The sequence below is a fragment of the Rana temporaria genome, chromosome 1, assembly GCF_905171775.1.
Source record: "Rana temporaria chromosome 1, aRanTem1.1, whole genome shotgun sequence".
Taxonomy (NCBI): domain Eukaryota; kingdom Metazoa; phylum Chordata; class Amphibia; order Anura; family Ranidae; genus Rana; species Rana temporaria.
In genome coordinates, this window is record NC_053489.1 from 361,903,247 (window position 1) to 361,930,706 (window position 27,460).

Below are 27,460 nucleotides of genomic sequence, written 5' to 3' on the forward strand. Positions count from 1 at the left end.
GGCTGTAGTTCAAACATCAGTCGACATGAACTAATAAATTGTCTGTAATTTTTTCTATCTCCAAAAAATGGTTCCGGTGAACAGGCCTTTGGTTCAGGTCTTTGCCTGGCTTGTGCCAAATTTTGATCTCTTAAAGCATCATTCTGCATACGTAACTCATTCATGTTGTTAGTAAGATTATCAACTCTTTGAGAGAGTGCAACTAAATGATTTGCAAGGTCAGCTGGATCCATTTAAAAGATATATGTAATTATATCCTTTATCTTTTTGGGTTCGGATATTATGTTATGACCCTGAAAATGATAAGACTCTACTTAATGTTTAGACCGCAGGTGTAGAGGCTTATCAGAAATCAACCACCACTTCACTCTCACAGAACAATAAGAGTTTGGGGTATTATCATCATATCCTCTAATGAAGGTAACACATAAAAGTAGTAGCTTAATTCCTGTTAAGCTTAATTGATAGACACAACCCAGATACTGTAATCGTAAATCTAATTTAGGTATTTGCATCAAATAAAGGTAGTAGAAATTACTGGTATTGTAGTATCTCACCACACACATATGAATAGTATGAAGTACTCTGCTGTATCTGGTGCTAGTATATAGTAATAAGTATAGAGTCTAGGATATAGTTCAGGCATATACTAGCAATCACTGTTAGCAACAAGCTGGTATTACATATACTTGCGGTTTAGGAGGTGGTCTGTACCAGGAAAGTCCGCACAGGTGTTGATGGTACCTTATACAGCAGTAATGTGGTTTAGATATACTTGCGGTTTAGGAGGTGGTTTGTACCAGGAAAGTCCGCACAGGTGGTGGTGGTATCTAGCCTGTAGTGAGCAATGGTGGTGAATCTCCAGCAGAAGCTAGTGATGTCTTGGGTCTCTGAACAGGTGCGCTGTGAAGACAGGTGCTACAGGGACTCTGTAGCTCGTTCTGGGTTCCCAGGTGGCGGCAGGGTCCAACAGGAATATCCGAACACCCTGCCGCCATTCCCGGGAGTTTAAATAGCCCGGGCAGTGGCTGAGCTGAGCGCCGCACGTTGGAACGCACTTCCGCGTTCCAACGTGGAGCGCAGACGTCCGCGCACCGGAAGTGACGCGGACGTGTATCTGAATGGAGCGCAACTGTCATAAGTGACAAGTCTGCGCTCCATGTGGAAGGAGTAACGCTGACGGCGTTACAAGTATAGGTTTCTGTTTGTGCTTGTTGGTGTATATTAATGTATTTCCGGTTGCTGACTTTGCTGGTTCACCTCTGTGTACCTCTGCCTTGGTCCGCTACTTGGATCGTTTAGGATTGTCCTTTCTCCCACCTGGTTTCTGTCTTTGGCCTCTACTAAACGTGAGTTGTTTGCTAGTGGTTCCTAGTTAGGCTGTTTGCACCATCTATTGTGATTCCTCATTCTGGCTGCAGGATCTCAACAGTCCCTCCACCTGATACTGGGATAAGAAAACTACCAAAGTAACGGTTGAAATCTCCTGGCAGACTTGGCACACTGGTCCAATGCCGGGAAATTGAATCAGTATGACATCCATCATAGTAGTCAATCTGGGAAGTGGGACCTTGTTTGATAGCGGTTGGTATCTTCTCTCCAAGCAGTGTGAGTCACAGCGGGAGATACGCTGTCTGTCTGCTCCAGTCAGTTCTCCTCTCGATTCAGGCCTTGATCCCAAAGCAGTGTGTCATCTTCTGCACAACTTTGACTGATCTCGTCTCCTTTTGTGAGTGCATGTAGATCTTGTTTTTAATACCAATTCTTTGTTTTTCTGCTACACTTACCTTTTGTGCTGGGTTCTTTGTGTAGCACCTGGGTACTTTATAATACTGGTGCTAGTTAAATTTACAGGGAGATCAGAGTGTAGTTAAACTCTGATCCAAATTGTTATGTGTAAAACAGGGTCTCTGTCTCAGCTCGGCTGTGCTGTAGGCTATTCTGTTGCACTGGGGTGTTCTTCCAACCCCGGTGCTGCCGGTGGCAGCAGTGGAGTCAAGGTTTGGGTGCTCTATCCCAGCAGCCAATCAGGAGGGTTTGGCCTCACTGTGCATGCTTGTGGAGGGGTATTTATGGGGCAGACGCCATTGGTTCTGGGTCTTCTTCTTCTTCGAGTGTGGCACCCACCTTTAGGGTGACCACATCACGGCGCCCCAGCGTTATGGCCTACCTGGCCAGGGCGTGCGTGCCACGCGGTGTTCCTGGTTCCGAGACCATGTTGGCCCGGAGCATCTGAACAGCAAAGGGGACCCAGTGAGCGACTGGGTTCCCATCTTTGAGGATTCCAAGCTGTATTGCTGTTCGGTGGGGAGTCCGTCTGAGGAGCGCCATTGAGAGGCTGGCGGTCCAAAAGGGCCTCGACAAACCACCGGGGATCAAGGTAGCCGGACACTGAAGGATTAATCACCTGTCAGTCAGTACCTGGGCGACAAGTTGAAGGAGATCCAGGCGTAATTCATCTAAGGAGGATTATCTCCGTAACTACAAATTTAGAGAGGGCCTGTGGCAAAGGTGTCTTTCTGAAGTTCACCAAGGAGGGTCTGTGGCAGAGACTTTATCCTACAAATGTTCGAGTGATACTCCGGCATCCAGGTCAGTGAGAGAGGCCTGTCCGAGTACGCTAAACCCACTTACATAGGAGTGGCGCAGAAAAGTGTTACGCTTGGGAGCAGGACTGTTTCCCTATCATCACGCCTAAATCTGCTGTTCTCCTTTCTTCTTCAACTTTACTTTCCTCACCACAAGTTTATTGTTTTTACCCGGCTGGGTAATAAAGAGCACAGCAAAGAGCACCTGTTGCGGACATTCCTTTACTTCTACCAAATGCAATGCGCATCATCCACCCCTAGGAATTCGGGGGAGCCATGAGGTAAATGTGCCACCCAAAACAACCAGCAGCTCCTCCGGGGGTAGTGCTACATTTGTTTTTCACATCTTGAGAGCCCATTCACACAGGAATGATTCCTGTGCAATTCACATGCAATCCGGGTGTAGTGCAGCCTATTCATTTGCATGCACTACTTTTTGAAATACACTGCAAATGGATCGCATAGCACTTCTGTAACATGGGATATGGTGAAGGCAAACACACTGCGTTTGTGACATGCATTTGGGGTGTCATTATCATTGCACTGACACCAGTTTTCTAGTTTGAATGGGCCTTCACAGAGTTCCCTGCTCCCCCATCCCGAGCTGCATAGGACTGCTTCACAGTTTTAGCCCAGGTTCAAACATATGTAATGCAGGAAACACAGTGATCCCTGTGCTTTTTCCACATTGCATTAAAAGCACACTGTGTTTTACTGCGGGGTCAATTCAGAGTTAAGATCACCCTAAAAGTAGGTCGCAAATGCAGTGCAATCCAGCTCCAACAGATGAATTTTTTTAAGCAATGTGGTGCTGATGGTGTATTGAGGGGGGGTGGGGGGGTTGTAGCAAAATGCACCTTTGCCTGAGTAGACAAAAATCCTTACACCGGCCCTGTCTGCATATGCAACAGTATCATGCTCAGAACTCTCCCCACAGTTTCAACCTGCTTTGTGGTGTGACTATGGTAGAGGGTGTAACAGAATGGCCGGGACACCCAGAGACTTTTGAAGTTGTTCTAAACTCAACAGGTCAATAGGCTCCTGAAAGACATTCCATTGTCCATTGTGTGATGCTGTGATGCTAATACTGTGTTGTGTCTATTGTACTGATTAATTCTGGAAGGTCAGATGTCTCCTTTCAGGGGTAGGGAATTAGCATGTCAATTATGTTTAGTAAAGGAATGTGGTTGTGTGAAAAGTCTATTGATGATACTATGTGATAGGAATAGCAGGTGAGAGTCATAACATCTGACTTCTCAGGTGTAGTAATTAGGTCATGTTAAATCGGTGCCAAAACGTCTGACATAGAAATGTGTATTATGCAGGTGAATCACTTAGTATCGGAGTCCGGAGGTCTGGGGAATAATTAACTTCTCTGAATGTCATTATCTAAAAGAATGTGATTGAAGCCCCATTGTGTGATGTGTGGGTGGAGAGTTCCTTTGTTCCTTTGATTACTGTAACATATATGTACTGTATATAAGAAAGCTAAGGAACCATTAAAGTTCATTCATACATTTTGAAACCAAAGAACAGAGCTGTGCATGTCTCGTTCATTCTGGGAAATGGGGTGGATCGTGTCTGCTAGATTGTGGAGTGTCAGATAAGCTGTCTTGGGTTGATGGAATGGGAATATCGTAAATGGTGGTGACCGTTACAGTGGTGGCACAGCAGTGGGATGGTTCCATCGCCAGAAGAACAGCTACAAGGACACAGGACAATGGAGACACAGTATGAACGGCTGAAGTTCTCTTCCCTCATGGACTTACTGGAGAGCCGGGGCAGACCGGCCAGCAACCGTAAGAAAAGGGACATTATTGCAGAACTTGTCAAAATGGATAGAGCTGAAAGGCCCGCCGTAACAGACAGGACACCCGAGGAAGAAAGTTTTGATCGGGCTGTTAAAACGAGGACTGGCACAGTATGGTCCTAATCCTCCACCGGAGATCATAGACTTGGTTATAGCGGCTGTGGATGCCACTTGGCTACATCAAAGAGGTGCTGCAGCAGCAGAAGTCACAGCAGAACCAACTGAAGAGAGCGGAGAGGTACAGATACCAGTCTCCATGGAAGAGGAATTCAGAAGGAGGTTACAAGGGATGAGGATACAGCACAGAGGACCAGTATCAGAGGAGGCCCTGCTGGGATGGTCGGATGTGATTCATTGCCAACTCTGGAAGGAAGCGCTAGCTCTTGAGCAGCAACACCAGAGGAAGGTTCTCCCCTCCATCCATGTAAGGTACTGGCCGCAGTATGACGCACGAATGCCGTTATTGGGGGAACAACCGAAGCAGGAGTGGACAGCTGAGTTAAGCAGGCTGATCCGGGCAGAGATGCGGTTGGACGAGAGCTACAGAGCCCTCCGGTGGTATGTAGCCCAAGAGTGCCCGTGGTCAGCGGATGACAGCCCCACGGAAGGCTTTGACTATGATGGCCTGGGACTATTGTATTGGAGGATGTCCAGTGATCCTGACTTCGGGGATGATGGGGAGTGGCGATTGGAGGACATAATGGAGCACAGAGAGCAAAAACTGAATGTCTCGGAAGGCCACTGGTTGCAGGAAGATTTGGAGTTTCTGGCCATTCAGGAATGGGAGCTGGAGATCGCCTATAGACAGCTGCTAGACTCTGCTCAGCAGCATGGTGGGGCTCCCGTTGCCTGGGACTATGAGGAAATTTCAGATGACAGCTCTGAAATCCTGGCTGATGAATCGGCAGTGGAAAATATGGAGATTTCCATCCCTAAAGCCGAAGCGGATGGTGGGAAGTTCCAGGGAGCTGGGGCAGTTGGCCCCTCTCTCCAGCAACAAGCTGAGGTGGTAAAGCTTTTACTCCCAGCTGAATCACTGGCAGCAGGGCAAGATGCTACTGGCCGCTGCACACAACTACAGCTTGAGCTGATATCGGGGGATGGGACTGTGGTCTCCCCTCACAGCAACCCAGCAGAAGAGCTGGCAACAGAGCAGAGTGCCACAAGCCTCTGCTCTCAACTAGCAGGAGAGCAGATCCCCAACAGCATGATGGACTGAGCCCAGTCACCCTGTCTTCTCTCCAGCAGCTGAAAGGACTCCAGGGAGAAGGGTCAGTCCAGGCCTCTCCCCAGCGGCAGGCATGTTCTCTGAGAGAGGCAGAGGTTGGCTGGGTAAGTAATGCTCTGTTTGGAGAAATTTATTTGGGGTACGGTATGGATACCAGCATTGGAGGATTGGAACTACTGACTAACTTCGGAGTCAACCCGTTTGGGGTTCCCTCCTGTGTCAGTCTCCAATCGAAAGCGGAGAGATGTAACAGAATGGCCCGGGACACCCAGAGACTTTTGGAGGATGTGGGGTACTCCTGTGCCAGCGTCACTATTGACTCTTGGGTTTAGGGTCATCCTGTGCCCCTTTTGGGCATAGGGTGACTGAGAAATATTAATTATAAATTACATGAGATGGGACATTACTGATAATTCATGTATTGCAGGATATCTTGAAATATTACAAGTTGTTCTGAACTCAACAGGTCAATAGGCTCCTGAAAGACATTCAATTGTCCATTGTGTGATGCTGTGATGCTAATACTGTGTTGTGTCTATTGTACTGATTAATTCTAGAAGGTCAGATGTCTCCTTTCAGGGGTAGGGAATTAGCATGTCAATTATGTTTAGTAAAGGAATGTGGTTGTGTGAAAAGTCTATTGATGATACTATGTGATAGGAATAGCAGGTGAGAGTCATAACGCCTGACTTCTCAGGTGTAGTAATTAGGTCATGTTAAATCGGTGCCAAAACGTCTGACATAGAAATGTGGATCACTTAGTATCGGAGTCCAGACATCTGGGGAATAATTAACTTCTCTGAATGTCATTATCTAAAAGAATGTGATTGAAGCCCCATTGTGTGATGTGTGGGTGGAGAGTTCCTTTGTTCCTTTGATTACTGTAACATATATGTACTGTATATAAGAAAGCTAAGGAACCATTAAAGTTCATTCATACATTTTGAAACCAAAGAACAGAGCTGTGCATGTCTCGTTCATTCTGGGAAATGGGGTGGATCGTGTCTGCTAGATTGTGGAGTGTCAGATAAGCTGTCTTGGGTTGATGGAATGGGAATATCGTAAACGGTGGTGACCGTTACAGTGGTGGCACAGCAGTGGGATGGTTCCATCGCCAGAAGAACAGCTACAAGGACACAGGACAATGGAGACACAGTATGAACGGCTGAAGCTCTCTTCCCTCATGGACTTACTGGAGAGCCGGGGCAGACCGGCCAGCAACCGTAAGAAAAGGGACATTATTGCAGAACTTGTCAAAATGGATAGAGCTGAAAGGCCCGCCGTAACAGACAGGACACCCGAGGAAGAAAGTTTTGATCGGGCTGTTAAAACGAGGACTGGCACAGTATGGTCCTAATCCTCCACCGGAGATCATAGACTTGGTTATAGCGGCTGTGGATGCCACTTGGCTACATCAAAGAGGTGCTGCAGCAGCAGAAGTCACAGCAGCACCAACTGAAGAGAGCGGAGAAAGTTCATTCATACATTTTGAAACCAGAGAACAGAGCTGTGCATTCTGGGAAATGGGATGGATCGTGTCTGCTAGATTGTGGAGTGTCAGATAAGCTGTCTTGGGTTGATGGAATGGGAATATCGTAAACGGTGGTCACCGTTACAGAGGGCTTGTGACTTGCTCTAACAGCTGCAGTTGCGATCTTCATCACTTATCATAAACGCATAGCAGCCACAGTTTTTTCCATTAAACATGACTAATACTCATCACTTGTCTTTTTTTATAAAATATTTGTTGGTAGCTACCAATGCTCTTTTCAACCTCACTGTGGCATGGAATTGCTGATTTGAACTGTCATTCTTGATATACAAGAGCTATTTTTACTTTTCACTCTTGCCAAGCTACTGTGGGTATAAGGAGGAAAATTAGGATGCCAACATTCTGTTACTTCACTTAGTATGACAGACACCAGAGGGCAAATATACCTTAGACTTAGGTATGTCTCTGTGTATAAAAAGAGAAAATAGATAATTATGTCTAGGAAGTAATGTAAAAATGCTATCTCGTCTCATCATTGTAGGATTAGCAGCTAAAAGATCCCAAAGAACAAATACCACTCTTTGTTCATCTTGCTCACCCTGCTCCTGAAGGTTCCACCATATATGAAGTGAAGATATAAAAATATTTCTGCCTTTTCCATTTCACTTACAGCATTGGTCACTGCACAGGGTACTGAACATTCATTTTACATAATGCTATTTTGCACAGTAAAGGCTCATTTACACTTGCTTCGACTTTAATACATTAAAGCTCAAATGCCCTGTGTCTGATTTTCGATTTGTTTTAACCACTTGCCGACCAGCCGCCGTCATAATACTGCAGAAGGTTGGTTCTATTGCGTGAACCGCCGTAGCTGTACGTCGGATCGTGCAATAGATACAGTGGGCACGGCGCTGGATGCTGCGATGTCCGCGGTAACCCGCAATCGATCCACAGAGAGTCAATGTAAACAAACAGATCCCCATTCTGATAGGGGAGCAGATAGATTGTCTGTTCCTAGTGATCAGGAACAGCGATCTCTCTCCTCCTCCAGTCAGTACACTCCCCCACAGTTTGAAAAACCTCCCAGGGAACACATTTAACCCCTTGTTTTAACCCCTTCCCTGTCAGTGTCATTTATACAGTAATCTGTGCATTTTTAAAGCACTGATCGCTGCATGAATGTCACTGGTCCCAAAAAAGTGTCAAGTGTCCGATATGTCGCAGTCCCGCAAAAAATTGCTAATCATCGCCATTACTAGTCCCTTCCCCCATGTTGAGAACCACTAGCGTAGACCCAAAACAAACCAGCAGCTCCTCCGGGGGTAGTGCTACATATATATATATATATATATATATATATATATATAGATATAGATAGATAGATAGATAGATAGATAGATAGATAGATAGATAGATAGATAGATAGATAGATAGATAGAGATAGATATATTACAATTAAATGATTAAAACTGTAAATACAGGCATCCATGACTTTGGTGCCACACAGCATTATGTGTAAGCTTGAAGATTGAAAGCTCTCAGAATTCTTTGATTTCCTCAGAAAAACAATTGCTTTTTTGTAAAATAAATATGGGTTCCTGGTATGCAGGATTTAGTAGTAAGGTAAACAATGACGCTTTGCAACCTAGTAATCACAGAGAACCAAAATAGAGACTGTACAAAATATCACATAGCAAACTCTGCTAATTCACACTTCTGTAGACAAGTATAGAACATTTTCCCAAAACTTAAGTCATATCAGGTTATATTTTGCCTTTCCTAGTTCCTCCTTTCACCTCTCATCAACATGCAAATGACATGTTTATAAAAAAAAACTTTCTGCTATCATTACATACCATCATCACTGGGTCTTTATATTTGTTTACACATTAATATGTAGACAGATCTAGTTACTATGTAACTATGTAAGATCGTGGCTGGTGGGAGGGGTAAGCAGGATACAGTACTCAGGACAAGAGCCCTCAGCCTTGATGCAGACATTATGGTGGTTTTTCAGAGGATTAATGCAAATATCATAATGCCTTGATGGATGGTTATTATTCTTAATAAATGTGCATTCCAAAACAAATTGAATTTGCATGTAGACTGCCCCAGGGAACACCCACATTGGATGCTGAGCCTCCATGATTGAAAGAACGGAAATCCAAAGAATGAAAAGGGGTGGGCCATGGACAGTAAGACTGGGAAGTAAATGGCTAGATGATGCTGAATATCTTCAGCCAGGAAAAAGGAGGAATCTATTTGATTTGCTGCAGCTTCTAAGACACCATACAACGCAGTCTTTTTGAGGGGATTACTGGTCCTGTGTTTATTTGTAGGCACAGTTTATTTGTAGGCATAGCAATTCTGCTATTAGTACAGGCTATAGCTACATAAATACATATAGTAAATACATATAGTACGTGCTTGCCCATTATACCTTAAGCCGGCCATAGATGGTTCGAAATTTGTCCGCAGTTCAGCAGGGACCTACCGAAATTCGATCCATCTATGGGCAGGCTAATTGTACCCAAGTTGATCCATAGGTACAACCAGCATGTTGGATTTTTAGCATGTATACGAGAGTGGAGGCACTCGGTGTGTCTTGTCCAAGATGTACCGAGCTGGTACAGCCCTTCATCCGAAGCACGAGATGCAGGGAATTTCTTTTTGAAGTGGAGCAGCCCACAGAATCGCTCTGCGCATACAGGGTCGACTGGATTACAGGGACTGTCACTGAGGAGGAGGTCGCTCCCTGGCCTGCTGCCACCACTACGACTGCTAATGCTGCCGCTACTACTGTTGTGTCTTCGTTCGCCACAACGGTGGTGTTGCCCACCGTAAGTGACTGTGATGCCAGTGAGAGAGATGTGCCTACTGCGAAAGTGGATGCTGCCACGGAGACCGCATACATGGCGATAGTGCCCACGTGTCTCGCCCTCAAGAAGGTGGGATATGTCAATGGCTCCCACGGCTGTGGTCGAGGTTTTCTCCTGCGCATACCCGGATCAGGCTCCAGGGAGGATGTTGCCCCTGTCGAGGCCAAGAGGATGCCTGGTAAGCAGGGCAGGGACAGTAAAGCAAAGATTGTTCGTACTTGTTTGCCCGCGGAGAAGTATGCTAGCTCTGAGATCGACTCTTCTTCTGACGCGGGTGATGACCATTGGTTCGAGCCGGAGCTGCCCGAGTAAAAATGGAGCTAGGGGACCGGTGCTACAATCACCCACAATTCCAGAGAATGCTCCCCGATGGATTCAGGGGATACCATTCCACGGGCGGATATCCCGCAAACAAGTTGGGAGGTCATTAAATGAGTTGCTGTACCTCAAGCTGACTTGCCTGTTCTGAAAAGGGCCCCCAATACCCATGTCATGCCGGGACTTGGACACTCCTGCGCGCTACCAAAGCTTGCACGGTTGCAAAGGATTCTTATGAAAAAGGTAGCCCTTGAATATGGGTGGGAGTTTCCCTATGTGCCTAATGATCTCATGCAAGAGATCGAAAAGATGTGTGAGGAATGGTGCAAAGACGCCATCTGGGACTATTTAAATGTGCCGAAGCCCGCCCGCAATACTGACTATTCCTTTATTCGTGTCTACCACCGGTTTGAGGGTTGTTTGGAGGAATGGAGCTATGGCCGGCACATATACCACGATCGGGTGGTCATCAAAAGCCCCGGAAAGATTGATCGGGTTTACTCGGTCACCACGCTAGATGATCGAGGGAACAGTGTCACTTTGCCCAATCCTAGATTTTACCTGTGAGCCCAAAACAGAAGAACTCACTCACAGTGTGTTTGCTGCTTAAAAGAAGTTTCCGAACAGGAACTATTTTCTTTTTTTCCTCTCCACATTTGCGGTGATGTGTTTGACTTTGGGGGGGAAATATAAATGTTTAGACAACTAGCTAGTCTAGGGTTCCTGGAAGACTTCATGGCTCAAGCAGTTAAGAGGGGAGTTGTTGTTGTTTTTTTCTCTCCTCTCCTTCTCTGTAGAAGTGTCTCAAGTTTATTCAGCAGTGTGGTGCAAATTTTGAACAGGGGCATCGCCGCTAGGTGCAGTGTTCTGCAACTTTTCTTTTGCTTTTTGCTGAAAGAGACTGTTTCTTTTTTTTTGTCTTGAGGACTTTCACAACAGCCCAGCATTTAGTTCTTTAAATGCTCCCAAAGGGGAGGAAGGAGGTTTCGCCTTTGTCACAGGATGGTGCAGCTTCATTCACCCCTAGGGAATGTAGATATGTTGATATTGCAAGTGTGTTTTTTCTTTATTTTATTCTGTTTTTCAGGTCCTGTTGATCTTCTATCAAGACTGCTTTTTTTGTTCTTGTGTTCCTGTGCCCATTCTCCAGTGGTTGGCGGCCGTACTGGGTATCGTACATCTCACTTTCACAGATTGGACTGTGCCTTGCTTCACATTGTTGCAGCGCCATAAAGGGACTTTGTTTTTGTCAGACTAGATAGTTAGGGATATTGATGTAAGATTTACTGATATGTAAATTTAAACATTGTTATATTTTATTCTCTATCTCTTCTCCTTCACTCTTACTTCACTATTAAGGACGGGTTCAGGTCGGCACTCAGGATTGAGATGCCAACAGTTTGACACTGAGGACAATGTCTAGTTCAGTGGGGGGAGTGTGTAGTGGCTGGCTACTTTCATGGCAGGTGCTATTGTAAATTTAGAAGGGGGTAAGAGAGTAAGGCTGGGTTCACACTACGGTTTTCCCGTCCGTCAGCCGCATACGATTTATATGTAAAACCGTATGCGGCTGAAACGGACGGGAACGTATGGAACCGCACATATGTACGTTTTCCATTGACATTAATGTTAAAGGAAAACGTATGCGGTTGCCATACTGTTTTAAAAACGACCGCAAAACCGTGGTTGAACACGGTTTTGCGTACGTTTAAAAAACGTTTTGCCAGCAAATCGTACGCACCCGGATGCATCTGAGTGCATACGATTTGCAATGCATTCTCTATCTATACGTTTTCCCGTCCGTGCCCGTACGTTTTCAATACTGAAATCGTATGCGGCTGACGGACGGGAAAACCGTAGTGTGAACCCAGCCTAAATTGGCTTTGACCATGTTAATTTGGCCAAATTTTATAGGCTTCTGTTCCAGCCCTGGCTGTGCTGTGTGCCAGGGCTGGAACATAAGCCCATAAAAGGCTATAAAAGCCTATAAAAGGCTATGCCACTGTTGCCAGCTGTGAGAATGCCCATTGGCTACTTTTGATTGGATGCAGCTGCTGTTTTCCGCTTGGCTTCTTCAGTTTTTTAATTGAAGCATGTCAAACGGCAGGCTGCCAACAGGGACACCCACAAAGTGAAATGTAATTAGTGTATGGCCAGCTTTAGGGCTAACAGAAGTGGTTCCCACACTCTGTTTAGCTTTTAGATGAGTTCATTGTGGCTATACAGGGAAAACTATTTGGAAATAGATATAACTGTAGCACATGGCTACTTTTATGGCAGGTGCTATTGTAAATTTAGAAGGGGGTTAGAGAGTTAATTGGCTTTGACCATGTTAATTTGGCCAAATTTTATAGGCTTCTGTTCCAGCCCTGGCTCTGCTGTGTGCCTATCCTTTTGTCTGGGGACTCCCGTCACCCCCAGATGGCAGGGGGCAGCAGTAGAATCAGGGTAGTGTGGATTCTTCTCCTCGGCAGCCAATCAGGAGGGTTGATCGCCTCGCTGTGCATGCTGGAGAGGGGTATTTTAGGGGCAGACGCCATTGGTTCGAGGTCGTCGCCTCACGCCTTCCACCTGGGCAGTCATCCCACCACCGCCGTGTGTGGCCCTCCTGGCCGGGGTGTGTGTAAATGTTGCTGTGTTCCTGGCTCCGGGACCACGTTGGTCTGGAGCGCCAATTTACCTCGTAGGCTCACTAAGCAGACTGGGTCTACAGATTTACAAGTGGTCCTGTGCTGTCCGTCCAAAGTGGAGGAAGTCAGTCCATGGATAACCTGTCTGAGGGACACCGAGCACGAGGCTGGTGTCGCAGGAGAGGCCTAGCTGCTCATCCAAGGACACTTCGTACCTGAAAGGCTGGACGGTGGTCGCCTGTCAGTTATTGATGCAATTGAAGCTGTTTTGAAGGAGAACCGGGTGCTGAATCCAGGTAAGAGGGATTTCGGCCCGAGATTATCTCCACCTTAGGGAGGGTCTGTGGCAGAGACTTTAACCTAAAGTTCAGAGTGACACTCTGGCTGCTAGGCTGGTGAGAGAGGCCTATCCAGATGCACTGTACCCACTCTGGCTAGAGTGGTGAAGAAGTTTTTCCTATCGGAAGCAGGACTGTTTCCGCACCAGTTACCCTGAATCCGCCATTTTAATTTTTTCTATCACTTCACCTATTTCTACTTTTATCGTTTTTACCCGGCTGGGTAATAAAAGCAATGTAGACAAGGGGCCAGATTCAGATAGGAGATACGCCGTCGTATCTCCAAGGCCGGCCGGTCGTATCTATGCGACTGATTCATAGAATCAGTTACGCATAGATATCCCTAAGATCTGACAGGTGTAAGTGAGTTACACTGTCGGATCTTAGGCTGCAATTCCAGGCCGGCCGCTAGGTGGCGCTTCCGTGTCTTTTACGCGTCAAATATGCTAATGAGCATTTACGCCGATTCAGAAACGAACGACTGCCCGGCGCTTTTTTTTTACGTTGTTTGCGTTCGGCTTTTTCCAGCGGAAAGTTACCCCTATAGCAGGGGTAAGTGCGGCGTATCCTATGTTAAGTATGGCCGTCGTTCCCGCGCCAAGTTTTTAATTTTTACGTCGTTTGCGTAAGTCGTTCGCGAATACGGCCGGACGTAATTTACGTAAACGTTGAAACCAATGACGTCCTTGCGACGTCATTTGGAGCAATGCACGCTGGGAAAATTTCCGGACGGCGCATGCGCTGTTCGATCGGCGCGGGGATGCGCCTGATTTGAATAGTACACTTTAAAAAAGTAATTAGTTACAGTTACAAATTACTTCTTCGAAAAAGTAATTGCGTTACTGACTTTTTTTTATATTCTACAATGCAATTACGTTCTATAACATCTTTAAAATCAAAGATGTTTATATTAACTGATTGAAGAATAAAAACACTATATACAGTATAGTATACAGGGGTGTGGCGTGTATGGAGGTGGGTGGTATGTAGATGAGAGGGGTGCGGAATGTATGGAGGTGGGTGGTATGTACATGAGAGGGGTGCGGCGTGTATATAGGTGGGTGGTATGTAAATAAGAGGGGTGCGGAGTGTATGAGGTGGGTGGTATGTTCATGAGAGGGGTGCGGAGTGTATGGGAGTTGGGCAGTATGAAATACACCATTGGTCACTGATGCATTGGTGACCAGTGGCATGTAATTAACCCCTTTGTGCTGCATTAGTGACACCAGCATCAGTGTTTATGAACCCTTTCATTCTGCACCATATAGGGGTTCACCTTGTATAAACAGAGAAGATTTGTATTTAATTTTAAAGCGTGCCATACAAGTACTGTACTAAAACCAAGAATATGGAATGGTGGAGAAAATGTATGTAAATCTGTACTCAGGGGCCTGCATGAAAAGCAAAGTGATAAGTTCCTTAGTGCCTATCTGTCGATCTATCTTTATTTCTCATACAGTCCTCAGCTTACCACTGGTATTCCCAGAATTTTCTGTGCAAATATTGACTTTCTTGAAGTGGTAGTAAACTCTGCATACCAAATTGTACCTACAGGTAAGTTTTCAAAGGGGCTTACCTGTAGTTACAATGAACATCTCCTAAACATGCAACATGTAGGAGCTATTCATATTGGAAATAGACAATGAGGTTGTCCTACATGTGCAGTGGTGCTTTGCATTCACAGCACACAGAGTGTGCCATGAAATGCAAACACTTTGCTCCGTTTGTGACTCCAACACATGGATGTGGAAGTAATATCATCACAGGCCAGCCATTCAAACGGCCAAAGCGGTGCACACTAGTACATTATCACACAAACCTGCAGGGGGCCCAGATTTTTTTTTCACGTTTACTACTTTTACTACTGCTTTACTACTGCTTTAAGCCAGTAATTCCACATGCATAGGCGCATGTCCCCAAAATAACAATCCTTAAGCTAGTGTAGCACTATCCTAGATAGGTGCTAGGCAGTGCTGGGACAAGGCCATTTGGTGCCCAGGGCGAAGATGGCAAACTGCGCCCCCCCCCCCCCCCATTTTTAAGAAATGCTGGCATTTGATGGGGCAAACTGGCAGCACACTGGCGGCAATTGATGGGGCAAACTGGCAGCACACTGGCGGCAATTGATGGGCACACTGGCGGCAATTGATGGGCACACTGGCAGCAATTGATGGGGCAAACTGGCAGCACACTGGCGGTAATTGATGGGGCACACTGGTGGCAATTGATGGGCACACTGGTGGCAATTGATGGGCACACACTGGCAGCAATTGATGGGGCACACTGGAAGCAATTGATGGTTACAGTGGCTTTGTTTGATGGCACAGTGGCTGCATTTGATGGGCACAGTGGCGACAATTGATGGCACAGTGGCTGCGTGTGATGGGCACAGTTTCTGCATGTGATGGGCACAGTGGCTCTGTTTGATGGCACAGTGGCTGCATTTGATGGGCACAGTGGCTGCGTGTGTTGGCACAGTGGCTGCGTTTGATGGGCACAGTGGCTGCGTTTGATGGGCATAGTGGCTGCTTTTGATGGGCACAGTGGCTGCGTGTGATGGGCACAGTTTCTGCGTGTGATGGGCACAGTGGCTGCGTTTGACGGCACAGTGGCTGCGTTTGATGGCACAGTGGCTGCATTTGATGGGCACAGTGACTGCGTTTGATGGGCACAGTGGCTGCGTGTGTTGACACAGTGGCTGCGTGTGTTGACACAGTGGCTGCGTTTGATGGGCACAGTGGCGACAATTGATGGCACAGTGGCTGCGTGTAATGGGCACAGTTTCTGCATGTGATGGGCACAGTGGCTGGGTTTGATGGCACAGTGGCTACGTGTGATGGGCACAGTTTCTGCATATGATGGGCACAGTGGCTGTGTGTGTTGGCACAGTGGCTGCGTGTGTTGGCACAGTGGCTGCGTGTGATGGGCACAGTGGCTGCGTTTGATGGGCACAGTGGCTGCGTTTGATGGGCACAGTGGCTGCTTTTGATGGGCACAGTGGCGACAATTGATGGCACAGTGGCTGCGTGTGATGGGCACAGTTTCTACGTGTGATGGGCACAGTGGCTGCATTTGATGGGCACAGGACTGCGTTTGATGGGCACAGCGACTGCGTTTGATGTGCACAGTGGCTGCTTTTGATGGGCACAGTGGATGCTTTTGATGGAAACAGTGGCTGCTTTTGATGGGCACAGTGGATGCTTTTGATGGGCACAGTGGATGCTTTTGATGGGAACAGTGGCTGCTTTTGATGGGCACAGTGAATGCTTTTGATGGGCACACTGGCTGCTTTCGATGGGTACAGTGGCTGCTTTTGATGGGCACACTGGCTGCTTTCGATGGGTACAGTGGCTGCTTTTGATGGGCACAGTGGATGCTTTTGATGGGAACAGTGGATGCTTTCGATGGGCACAGTGGCTGCTTTCGATGGGTACAGTTGCTGCTTTTGATAGGTTGCATGGCTCATTTAAAATAACACAAAAAAAAAAAATGATCTGACATTTTTTATTAATAAGTTCTGGTCACCTCACCTCAGTCAGCCCCTCAAGAGCCCCCCCCCCCCTCTTAGCCATTTTATTATCTGCTTACTTTACAGTTCAGAAGTCCGTTTTGTAGCAGACACAGGTTCCAGCTTGAGCCAGGCAGGCTCCTCGTCCTCGTCGGCGGCTCCTCCTCTCTAGCTCCCAGGCTGTGAGTCACATCACAGGCAGCGCCGACACAGCTCCCTGCGCAGCCCTCGGAGTCCTCCATCTCCCCCCTCGCCTCCGGCCGTGATTGGTGTGACGTCACGCCGCTGGCAGGGAGGGACTAAGACTCCTCCGTAGGGGGAGTAAGCAGACAGGGAAGGGAGCAGGGGCGGGAGGTGGCGGACCCGGATACAGGAGTGGCGAGCGGCGCGTACACGGCAGTCGGCACGCTGGCAATGACACACAGGTCACTTCACCTGCGGCTGCGCCCCCCCCCTCCTTTACAAAATGGTAGCGCCCAGGGCACTGGACCCTTCTGCCTCTGCCTTGTACCGGCCCTGGTGCTAGGATTAGTTACACTTAGTGCTGGCTCACTGTGTTCAGTGGAGCTGGGTGTGTTTTGTTAGGTTAATTTAGTTTGCCTCACTGTAATCAGTGTGGGTGTATTTGTTGTGTCAGGCAAATCTAGCTGTGCTCGCTGTATCCAGTGCAGCGGATTAGGTCAGTTCAGTGTTCTCAGCTGCTGCTAGTCCAAATGCTGCCTTCCAGAGAGCTGTAGAACATAGATAGTTACATAGATAGTTACGGAGCTATGCAGATGGCAATATGCAGGGCTTCTTTTCTCAGAGAAGAGGTACAGGAACTCACTCCCCCCCATCCCCACTACGCTCTCTGGACATGTGTCATAGGGTGTGTTTGGCCAAATTGCACCAGTGGGAGGGTCTTTAAGGGGCATTATTAGGTAAAGACAGGAGTGCATAACACTCAAGTTCAGTGTTCAGGAGTGCGTATGCAAACAGTGTAGGGTTCAGTGCATTATGCTCAGAATGCATGGTATGGGAGTGTGTTACACACAAAATGCAGAGATTAGGCATGCATTACGCTCGGAATGAAGTGTTCAGAAATGCGTTACGCTCAGCATGAATTGTTCAACAGTGCATTACACTCAAAATGCAGGGTTTAGGAGTGCGTTATGCTCAGAATACAGGGTTCTGGACTGCGTTATGTTCAGAATGAGGAGTACAGAAGTATGCTTTGTGCAAGGTTCAGGAGTGCATTACACTCAGAATGCAAGGTTCTGTGGTACACTACGTATAGAGTGCAGGAATGTGTTACACTCAGAATGCAGGAATCAGGAGTACACTATGCATAGAATGCATCGTTTTATGCGTTATGCAGAAAGTGCAGGGTTCAGGAGTGTGTTTATGCAGAATTCAGGGTTCATGAGTGCATTTATTCAGGAGAGCGTTATGCAAAAAGTGCAGGGTTCAGGAGTGCATTTATGCAGAGTGCTTACTGCATTGCATGTTTTAAGGTAAGAAATGTTTAGGCATTGGTTTTGGCCCCTCCCCCTTTTACTAACCTGAGCCCTCATTGGACCCAGCGCTGTGCACGTCTTCAGCTCTTCTCTCCTCTTACTTCGATGTTTCAGTGGCTTTGCCAGGGAACTGGAAGCCATTGGCTCCCACTGCTGTCAATCAAAGCCAGTGATGACAGAGTCCCACTGTCTGAGTCAATGGATGCAGCAGCGAGCTTGGGAGTGAGCACGTACAAGTGCCCCCATGGAAGGCACCTTCCAATGGGGGCACTGGACAGAGAGGAGGGGACAGAAGCACCAGCGGGGGACCCAAAAAGAGGAGGTTTGTGTAATTCAATTGCACAGAGCAGATAAGTATAGAGATGTTTGCTAATTTTTTTTAAGTATTTCCTTTATAATCACTTTAAGCTCTGTAGCCATCTTCTTTAGCTCTGATCTCTCTTCACCTTTGCACAGACGATCCTCCCCACCCCTTCAATGTCCCCATTTGCTCACCTCTCAGTAGCCACTTGGCTACTGTGCTGTTTTTCGGTTCCTCCTCTTCCCCAGTGGCCAGCACCTGTTGAACGGTAGCAAGATCAACCAGAAGGACCAGTGGGGGCATTAGTATCTGGACGCGAGGGTGAAGCTCAGCATGAGATAGCCTCCCCTGAAAGCCTGTATTACACTGTAGGCTATCAGCTGTCCCTCTCATGTCCCCGGTCTGATTCCCGGGCAGGGAGCGTTCTGTTTAGAGATGGCAAGAGAAGAGCGTTGTCACTTGTAACACAGAAGCTGGGCTTCTGTGTTTCAAGTGAGAGTAAATAGCGGTGTGCACAGGGCTACTGCCAGGGGGCTTTGGTTGATGTCCTGAAGAGATCAGTCTATCTGATTGTGACAGGACTCTGCTCTTGGTGCTCTAAAGAAAGAAGTCTGCCTTTAACTGTTTCCACTACAAAGCCAAGTCCGAGTTTTCCCACTCAATTCCCTCAACTCTATCCATGTTCTCCAAAAATAAAAACAACAAAAAGAACACTCCCCCAGCCTGGTTTTTGAAGAGAAGAGTGACTGGAAGCATGTGCCTGACTGCGGGGAAATCCACTGGGAAAGAACCTGGGCAATTTCCATTGCCTCCTTCTGGAGTAAGTGATATACTAGGAATTATAACCACCAACCCTTGCTATGTTGGAATCAAAATGGGATGTGCCTAATCTCCCTTAGTAAGAAGTGGTGCTCTGGGGACGGTATTATGGCTATAACAAACATATTTTACATAAGCTTTATGTATGAAAAACATAAACTGTTATGTGTGTTATTGTTAAAGGGGTTGTAAAGGTAAATGTTTTTTCACCTTAATGCATCCTATGCATTAATGTGAAAAAACATCCGACGGTAAACCCCCCCCCCCCGAACCCCCGTTTTACTAACATTACCCCTCGAAAGTCCCGCGCGCGTCCCCGTGATCCTCTTTGGTTCCCAGCCTGGCCGTGGATTGGCTAGGCTGGACAGATTGATAGCAGCGCAGCCATTTGCTGGCACTGCTGTCAATCACATCCGATGAAGCAGTGCGCCGGGGCCGAGTGATACAGTTGGCGGCTATGCCCGCCGCTGTATCACGGGAGCGCGCCCGCAAAAGCTTTCCCCCATGCTCGCTCGCTCGCATGAAGGTGGAAAGCTCTTGCGAGGAGGAGCCGAGACAGCCGCCGAGGAACCCCAAAAGACAGGGCTCGGGGACACTCTGTGCAAAACGAGCTGCACAGTGGAAGTAAGTATAACATGTTTGGTATTTTACAAAAAAATTTTTTTTAACTTTAGTGTTTCTTTAAATAATTCTGTCTTAATATTCTGACTTGAATTTTAAGCTGTTTGTGCATATTTCCAGGACATGCCTAAGGCCGGGTTCACACTGGTACAACAAATGCTCCGACATTGGGAGCTCATGTTGCATGACGTGTGAAAATCAATGTTTCCCTATGGGACACAAGTCTGCGGGCGGGGGGCTTAGGTCACCGGATGCCCGTCCCTTATGACGTCAATGTCCATCATGCCCTGGGCAGTGACATCATAAGGGGCGGGAGCCCCTGATGACGTCACGCGCTGACCCCGCCCCATGCCAATATAAGTAGTGGCACACCGGGCATTAGAGCGGGGGAGAGAGCATTGTGTCAACATCGGAAGAAGAGCAGAGGACAGAAGACAAGAAGACTGGGCAAGGTGCAAGCAAAAGATCAGAAGATAGCAGAGGAAACCTGGCAGAAGACAGAGGGAGAAGAACAGGAGAGAGAGCGGACAAGAGCTGGAGAAGGAGGAAGTCAGAATAGACCCCTGGAGCTACCTAATAAATTACTTTAAAAACCTGTGTAGTGTGTTTTACTTTTGACACTTTTCCAAGCAATGGGTAGGGGTAAAATGTACCCCATACTCATTCACATAGAGTGAGGGCTATGATCTGAGGGCCACCTTATTAAAGGGGGGCTCCCAGATTCCGATAAGCCCCCCCGCTCGCAGACCCTGGCAACCAATTGCCAGGGCTGTCGGGAAGAGACCCTTGTCCTCATCAACATAGGGACAAGGTGCTCTGGGGTGGGGGTGTAGCGCCCCCCCTGCCCCAAAGCACCCACCCTCCATGTTGAGGGCATGCAGCCTGGTACAGTTCAGGAGGGGGGCGCTCGCTCATCCCCACCCCCTTTCATGACTGGCCAGACTGCATGCTCAGATAAGGGTCTGGTATTGATTTTGGGGGGCCCCCATGCTGTTTTTTTAGACGTAGGGTTTCCCCTTAAAATCCACACCATGCCGTTTTTTTTTTTATTTGGCATGGAGTTCCCCTCAAGATTCATACCAGACACAGTGCCTGTTATTGTTGGGGAATCGAAGTTGGATCCCTGTTCATTGAATTCGGACGCATGTCGTATTTCAAGTCGCAGAGCAAAGTCGGGTCCAAAGTAATATGACTGTCATGTCATACCAGTGTGAACCCGGCTCAAGGGTACACAAACTTTCTGACAGCTGTCATTTATTGATGATAATTGATCTTGTATTGTTTTTGGGTAAATATGTGGTACATGTTGCCTATACCAACCACTCGAGTGCTTTAACCTGCATATCTGTTAATTGCCCCAATTTACGTCAGTCAAGGTTTTGAAGTTTTGTTTTTCGAAATGTGGATGATTATTAAAATTCATCAAAAGGTACCTATTTTCAGAACTTAAAGGGATATTAAAGGTCATTGTTTGTCTAAAAATACTGCACAAAGAGGTCCCTTACCATGTCTTTGCCACTGTCTGCTCCTTCTTCCAAATTTGCTCCCTTAGAAATCCATGTGCTCGCTGGGATTTGTGTGTCCACGACACACACATTGTTGATAAGCCACACCTCCACTCCCTCATCACAGGAGTTTGACTGACAGCAGCAGGAGCCTATGGCCCCCACTGCCCTCAGTGGTTCTAAAGCCAAGACATTTTTTTTACCTTAATGTATTCCCTGCATTAAGGTAAAAAATGTCCTAGTAGCGGTATCGTCCTTTCACTCCCCCTAAACGCTTACCTGAGTCCTCCTTTAAACCAACTCCTGTGCCAGTCTGCAACAGCACCCTCCCTTCACCCTGCATTGGCTCCTATTGCTGTCAAACAAATACTGTGAGCAGAGTGTGAGGCGAGGCAGAGCTGTGTTGTTTGTGTCATATGGACGCACACAGCCTGGATCAAGAGTGAGTCTGCATGTCTGTGGTATTCACTACAGTGATTGCCGCTGGCTTCTGGGTCATGTGGTGAATGGTTGCCTCACTGCTTAGTGAATGCGAGAGGTTGCTTGCTCAGCACACAGTGTAAATATTTGCCAGCACACCACAGATCTTTAGGAAAAATCGGAAAGTTTTTTTATTGAAAAAAAATCACATCACAAACAAAAAAGTGCAACATTTTGGATCCATGCAGAACCCTTTCATCAGACGTGTGTTTGCTTAGCACAGACACCATCCAGAGATAATTTTGCATTTTCCCCAATGTATACAAAGTATTCTCTGATTGGATGAGGTGAAAGATGGTAGGTGACGTCACTATATCCACCTTGTCCAATCAGAGAACACTTTGCGTTCATTGCAAGAAAGTGTTCTCTGAATAGCACCTTGCCGAGCGAGCAACTCTGTTTTCACCAAGCAGTAGTGCAGCTGCTCAGCATGGGACCCAGAAGCAAGTGGCAATCACTATAGAAGAGGTGCCAGGTATGGCACATACATACCTACATTGGTTCAGACTGGGTCAATGTAACTATGCAAAAATAGAAATTTAGGGGATAAAAATTGAGAGAATGAAGATGATTTACAAAATAAATTGATATTCTTCACAGAAAAAATTGCTGACCCCCATTTTTCTCCTTACATTTTATACCCACACTGCTATATCCTCTAAAAGGTGGAGGTACTCTCGTTCAACTGTCAGACATTTAGTATGCAAGGCTTTGTCATCCTCAAAGGAAAGTCAAGTCCCTCATGAAAAAGTGAAACTAGAGCAAAGAGGTAAACAAAGTAAAATCTCATAGCTCACATATTCATACCTACCAACGTTCTGAGAGGGGAATGAGGGACACCTATTAGCAAAAGTATGTAGGCATAAGACACGCCCACTGCCACGCCCCCTTAAAGGAGTATTGTACAAAAGAAAAAGATTGGTTAAACCCACAATTGCTTTTTTACCACTACTATTCCTTTATATTGGCTTTTGGAATTTATAAATGCAGCCATTTACAACTATATAAATGAGACCAAAATGAGTTGAGGAACAAATGAGGAGATATGAGGGACTTTGTTCCAAATCAGGGATAGTCCCTCGAAATCAGGGACAGTTGGGAGCTATGCATATTTTTTGCACTTTGTCGTGCCCTTTCTTAGGCAGATCATTTATTGTTAAAAGTTAAAAATGCCTGACAGATTTACAAGCAAACTTTGTTTAACTATGAAAAAAATATACCCCGTTGAAAGACATGTAGCCAGATTCAGATAGACTGGCTTAATTTTGAGGCGGCGTAGCGTATCGCATATACGCTACGCCGCCGTAAGTCAGAGAGGCAAGTGCTGTATTCACAAAGCACTTGCCTCCTAAGTTACGGCAGCATAGCGTAAATGGGCCAGCGTAAGCGCGCCTAATTCAAATGATGAACAGGGGGGCGTGTTTTATGTTAATAACTAGTGACCCGACGTGATTGACGTTTTTAACATATGGACATATCCCAGTGTGCATTGCTCCAAAGTACGCCGCAAGGACGTATTGGTTTAGACGTGAACGTAAATTACGTCCAGCCCCATTCACGGACGACTTACGCAAACGACGTAAACATTTCAAAATTTGACGCGGGAAAGACGTCCATACTTAACATTGGCTAGGCCAGCTATTTGTTCGACTAACTTTACGCCGGAAAAAGCCTTACGTAAACGACGTAAAAAAATGCGCCGGGCGCACGTACGTTTCTGAATCGGTGTATCTAGCTCATTTGCATATTCTACGCTGAAATTAACGGAAGCGCCACCTAGCGGCCAGCGTAAATATGCACCCAAAGATGCGACGGCGTAGGAGACTTACGCCGCTCGTATCTTAGCCTAATTTAAGCGTATCTGGTTTCCAGAATACGCTTAAATTTACGACGGCGTAGATTCAGAGTTACGACGGCGTATCTACTGATACGCCGGCGTAACTGTCTCTGAATCTAGCTAATGGAGTCCAACTGATATTTGCATCTTTAGCCTTCCTGCATTTTGGGCCTTTGGGACAGCTGATGAAAATAAAGCAGGCATGTGCAGGTAACTGATTTATCCTTATTGGATCAGCTTTTGTAGAGGTTAAATCTATGACAGTTTTCCAATTTGGAAACTATTGTTTGGTTGTGCTGTCAACTTGTCAAAGTAATCTAGGAATATATGATCACAAATTCACTGTAGATTTTCTTTATGTGTTGTTATTGTTCCACTGTTTTAGGCCAGCTCAAAGGGCATAATCATATGTGCTTGGCCATCGTGGTTATGCATGTTTATTCCAGGACTGTGCGAAATACTAATATTGTTAGTTAGGTCTTCCAACCACCATATAATGTCTATATTTACCTTTACTAGAATTCTCTGATCTTAGGGCCTGATCTGCTTTTCATGAGGAGTGCTAGCCTATATGAAAACAATGACCTAATGCAATCTGTTGGAAGCTGTTTGTAATAGGGATATTGCTGGGAAAAAAACTCACTCTTTCTATAAATTATAAATGTACGTACAATGATTAATGTAAAAGCACAAGATTTTTAAAAGATGCAATTCCCCTTATGTAAACATCTACATTTTTGTTTATGACCTTCTTGCATGCCTTAGACATTATCTGACAAATGCTTTTCTCTATTCATTTTTCTCCTTATTCCTTGCTTATTATAAATAAATGCACTTGAGTCACAACCAAAATGTACAACAGTCCAGAATGGATGACAGAAGGAGGCCACTCCTTGGTTTAGATGATTACCCCTGGGAAAGACAGGAGAAAATGCAGACCTACTTTACAGAAACTGAATATTGCATAAAAACACAGCAGAGGAGGTAAGGCAATTAAGGGGAAGGAGGCTTTAGATCACTTTCCACTTTAGATGTCAACCTAATTCTCTACTGAAGCAAAAGAGTATTAAGCCCTTGGCAAAATTTTGACACCTCACCATTACCTTAAGAAAATCTCTTACTCTCTATCTATCTCTCTTTAATTATGCATATATCTATATCTAACACATCTGTATTAAAATTAGATAACCATACAGATGTGTACCTCCATGCAAAATTCAAAGCTGTATAGAACGTATGCAAACAAACAGCAGTTATATAATGAATGCAATAGTTTTGCAAATTTGCACTAGAATGGTCCTTAGTTTTAGACATATATAAGGGATTGCTACATCTCAAACATACATTTCTCTTTTTACCCCCAAAACAATTGGATGCAAATGATATTCTCCCTTCATTTGGCAGTACTGGTGACACAGATAATGGCCTTCTAAGACTGTTTAAGAACAACTGTTCTAGAAGGTAATATGGTTACAGTATCATCAGCAAAGCCCTTCCTTAGTTCCTTCAAAACAAAGAAGTCTTTAGCCAATCAGTGCTCAGCAAAACAAAGAAAAACATTGCGTCAGCACTTTTACAAATCAGCACCAGGCAAGAGAAAATAGCCAATCAGGTAACAGGACAGAACACCCTGCGCGCTGCTGTTACTGCGCCGAGCCATTAGTTAAAGAGGCATGCACATAATTGTGGTAAGACAGGGTGTATCATTGAAAGTGTGTTGAGCCAGGATGAAAAGGAGTTAATGTGATTTATTAGACAGCTGTTCGGAGCAAAAAGCTATTTATTTGTTTTTGTTTTCTGCAATCCTTGTGTTTAACGTACCCAGTGCAAATGATAAGCTCTTTAGCTTCCATCCATAATTTATTTTGGTATAATGCTGCATCTTCATTATTTGCAGAAAGGCTGCCCCACCCAAAATTCTTTCATTTTTTGATTGCTCACACATGCTTCTATTAATTCTTGTTGCAACGTGACTTACCCTTACAATATAAGAAACCCCAGGACCCTGCAGCCGGTCATCAGGATGAAGCCATCCCTGAGATGGTTTACTGATAAAATTTCCTTTACGGGTCCATTCCTCTCCAGACAGTTTAAATGTCTCTGCTCTTGAAGTCTTTCTACCTCCTCCCGACGCACCCCCTCGCAACCGGTTTATCACCTGCAGAGTACAAGGTGTGGAACAAACTGGATCACAAGCTCCAAACACTGATCCCAGTCCCCCAGAAGCCCCAGATTTCTCCAGTGAAAGCTCCTTGCTAGCTCCAGAGGGAGATCGGCTCAGGAAAGCCGCAGGACTCGAGAATTTCCACTGCCCCATTCGGGGTATCATCATGCAGAAGGTGGTAGCCACATCCTGTTCTTCTGGGCATTGCGACTCAGCAAATGGCTGACCCAGTGCCGGCGATGTGGATGGGGAATTTGGGGCCACTTGTCCACTCATAGCTTCAGCTGCCAGAGGTATCTGCTCCTCTGCAGAAGTTATGGAGTCATTGCGAAAGCGATCATACTTGGAGTCAGCCAGCATGCCGTGTGCTGGGATCCATCCAGAGCTTTCAGAGTGATTGCTCCTTTCTCTCATCCCCTCCTCTTGCTTACCCCTTCTCCCTAGGGAGGATCCACTCTCACAAGATGATGTCATTCTCATATTACTCATGTACCCCCACCGCACACATCATCCCAGCTCAGGTCAGCAGAACCTGCCTCCTTATCAACACATCCCCCCAGCCCTCGAAATAAAGGCACAGGGCGATTGTTTATAAAAGAGGTAGTTTAAGTTCAAGATCCTCTTGTGCTGTAAAGTATTGGTCTTACATGCACGGCTTAAATTAAGGAACTGATTTATCTTTCTCCTGCACTGTTTCTAAGCAACCACTTTAAAAGGATGCAAAGCTGTCCAGCCAAAAAATTAAGCAAAGTGGCTTATCTGAACAAGAAGCTAGCATCCTGACATCAGGGAATTACAATGACATACAAAACTGTACATTAGAGGTGTACATATATCTGTATTATGAACAAGAGAACATTTTTCCTAAATTGATTATTAAAACAAAAAAGCTTTAACATTACAAAATTAGGATATTGGTAAGTGTAAATACTGTATTTTAAGAGAATGTAATGCAAGGTACTGTATGTATTTCAATGCCTGTTATTTCTTATAACTGTGCCAAAGGAATACAATAACATTGATATAGCTGGATTTGTTAATTAGGAGAGGTATGTATCTCATCACTGTAATTGAAAGTGTCATGATGCTAGTAGAATAATAAGATGGATACTCTGCAGAAGGGTAGGGAATATTCTTCCATATACATTTCAAGGGTGGATGCAGGTCATATCACGCTGCATTTTTTTATTTATTTTTTGTAGAAAAACAATGAATCCTGCATTGTGCTGAACTGTGACCTAGGATCCACATACATGACTGTTTGTTACTACTGATTAAAATGCAGGCTGCAGAAACATAAGTGCAGAGCAAGAAACAGGGGTGTATTGAATTTGAAGAGACCATTTGCTAGGCTTATTAGCGAAACAGTGAAAAAAACGACATCTTAAAAGTTATGATTTCTGTAAGTTTAAGAGGTTGTAAAGGTTCGTTTTTTATTTTCTA

At 45.8% G+C, this 27,460-nt stretch overlaps 1 protein-coding gene across 1 annotated transcript in view; it reads right to left on the minus strand.

The window, feature by feature from the left end:
• Positions 1-26,524, minus strand: part of SHC2 (SHC adaptor protein 2) — an 80,049-nt gene extending 53,525 nt beyond the window's left edge. The window contains exon 1 of the mRNA XM_040321983.1: positions 25,832-26,524. Coding sequence (XP_040177917.1) covers positions 25,832-26,506 — 675 coding nt within the window. The 5' untranslated portion in view covers positions 26,507-26,524. The remainder of the gene's footprint in view (positions 1-25,831) is intronic.
• Between the last annotated feature and the right edge of the window lie 936 nt (positions 26,525-27,460).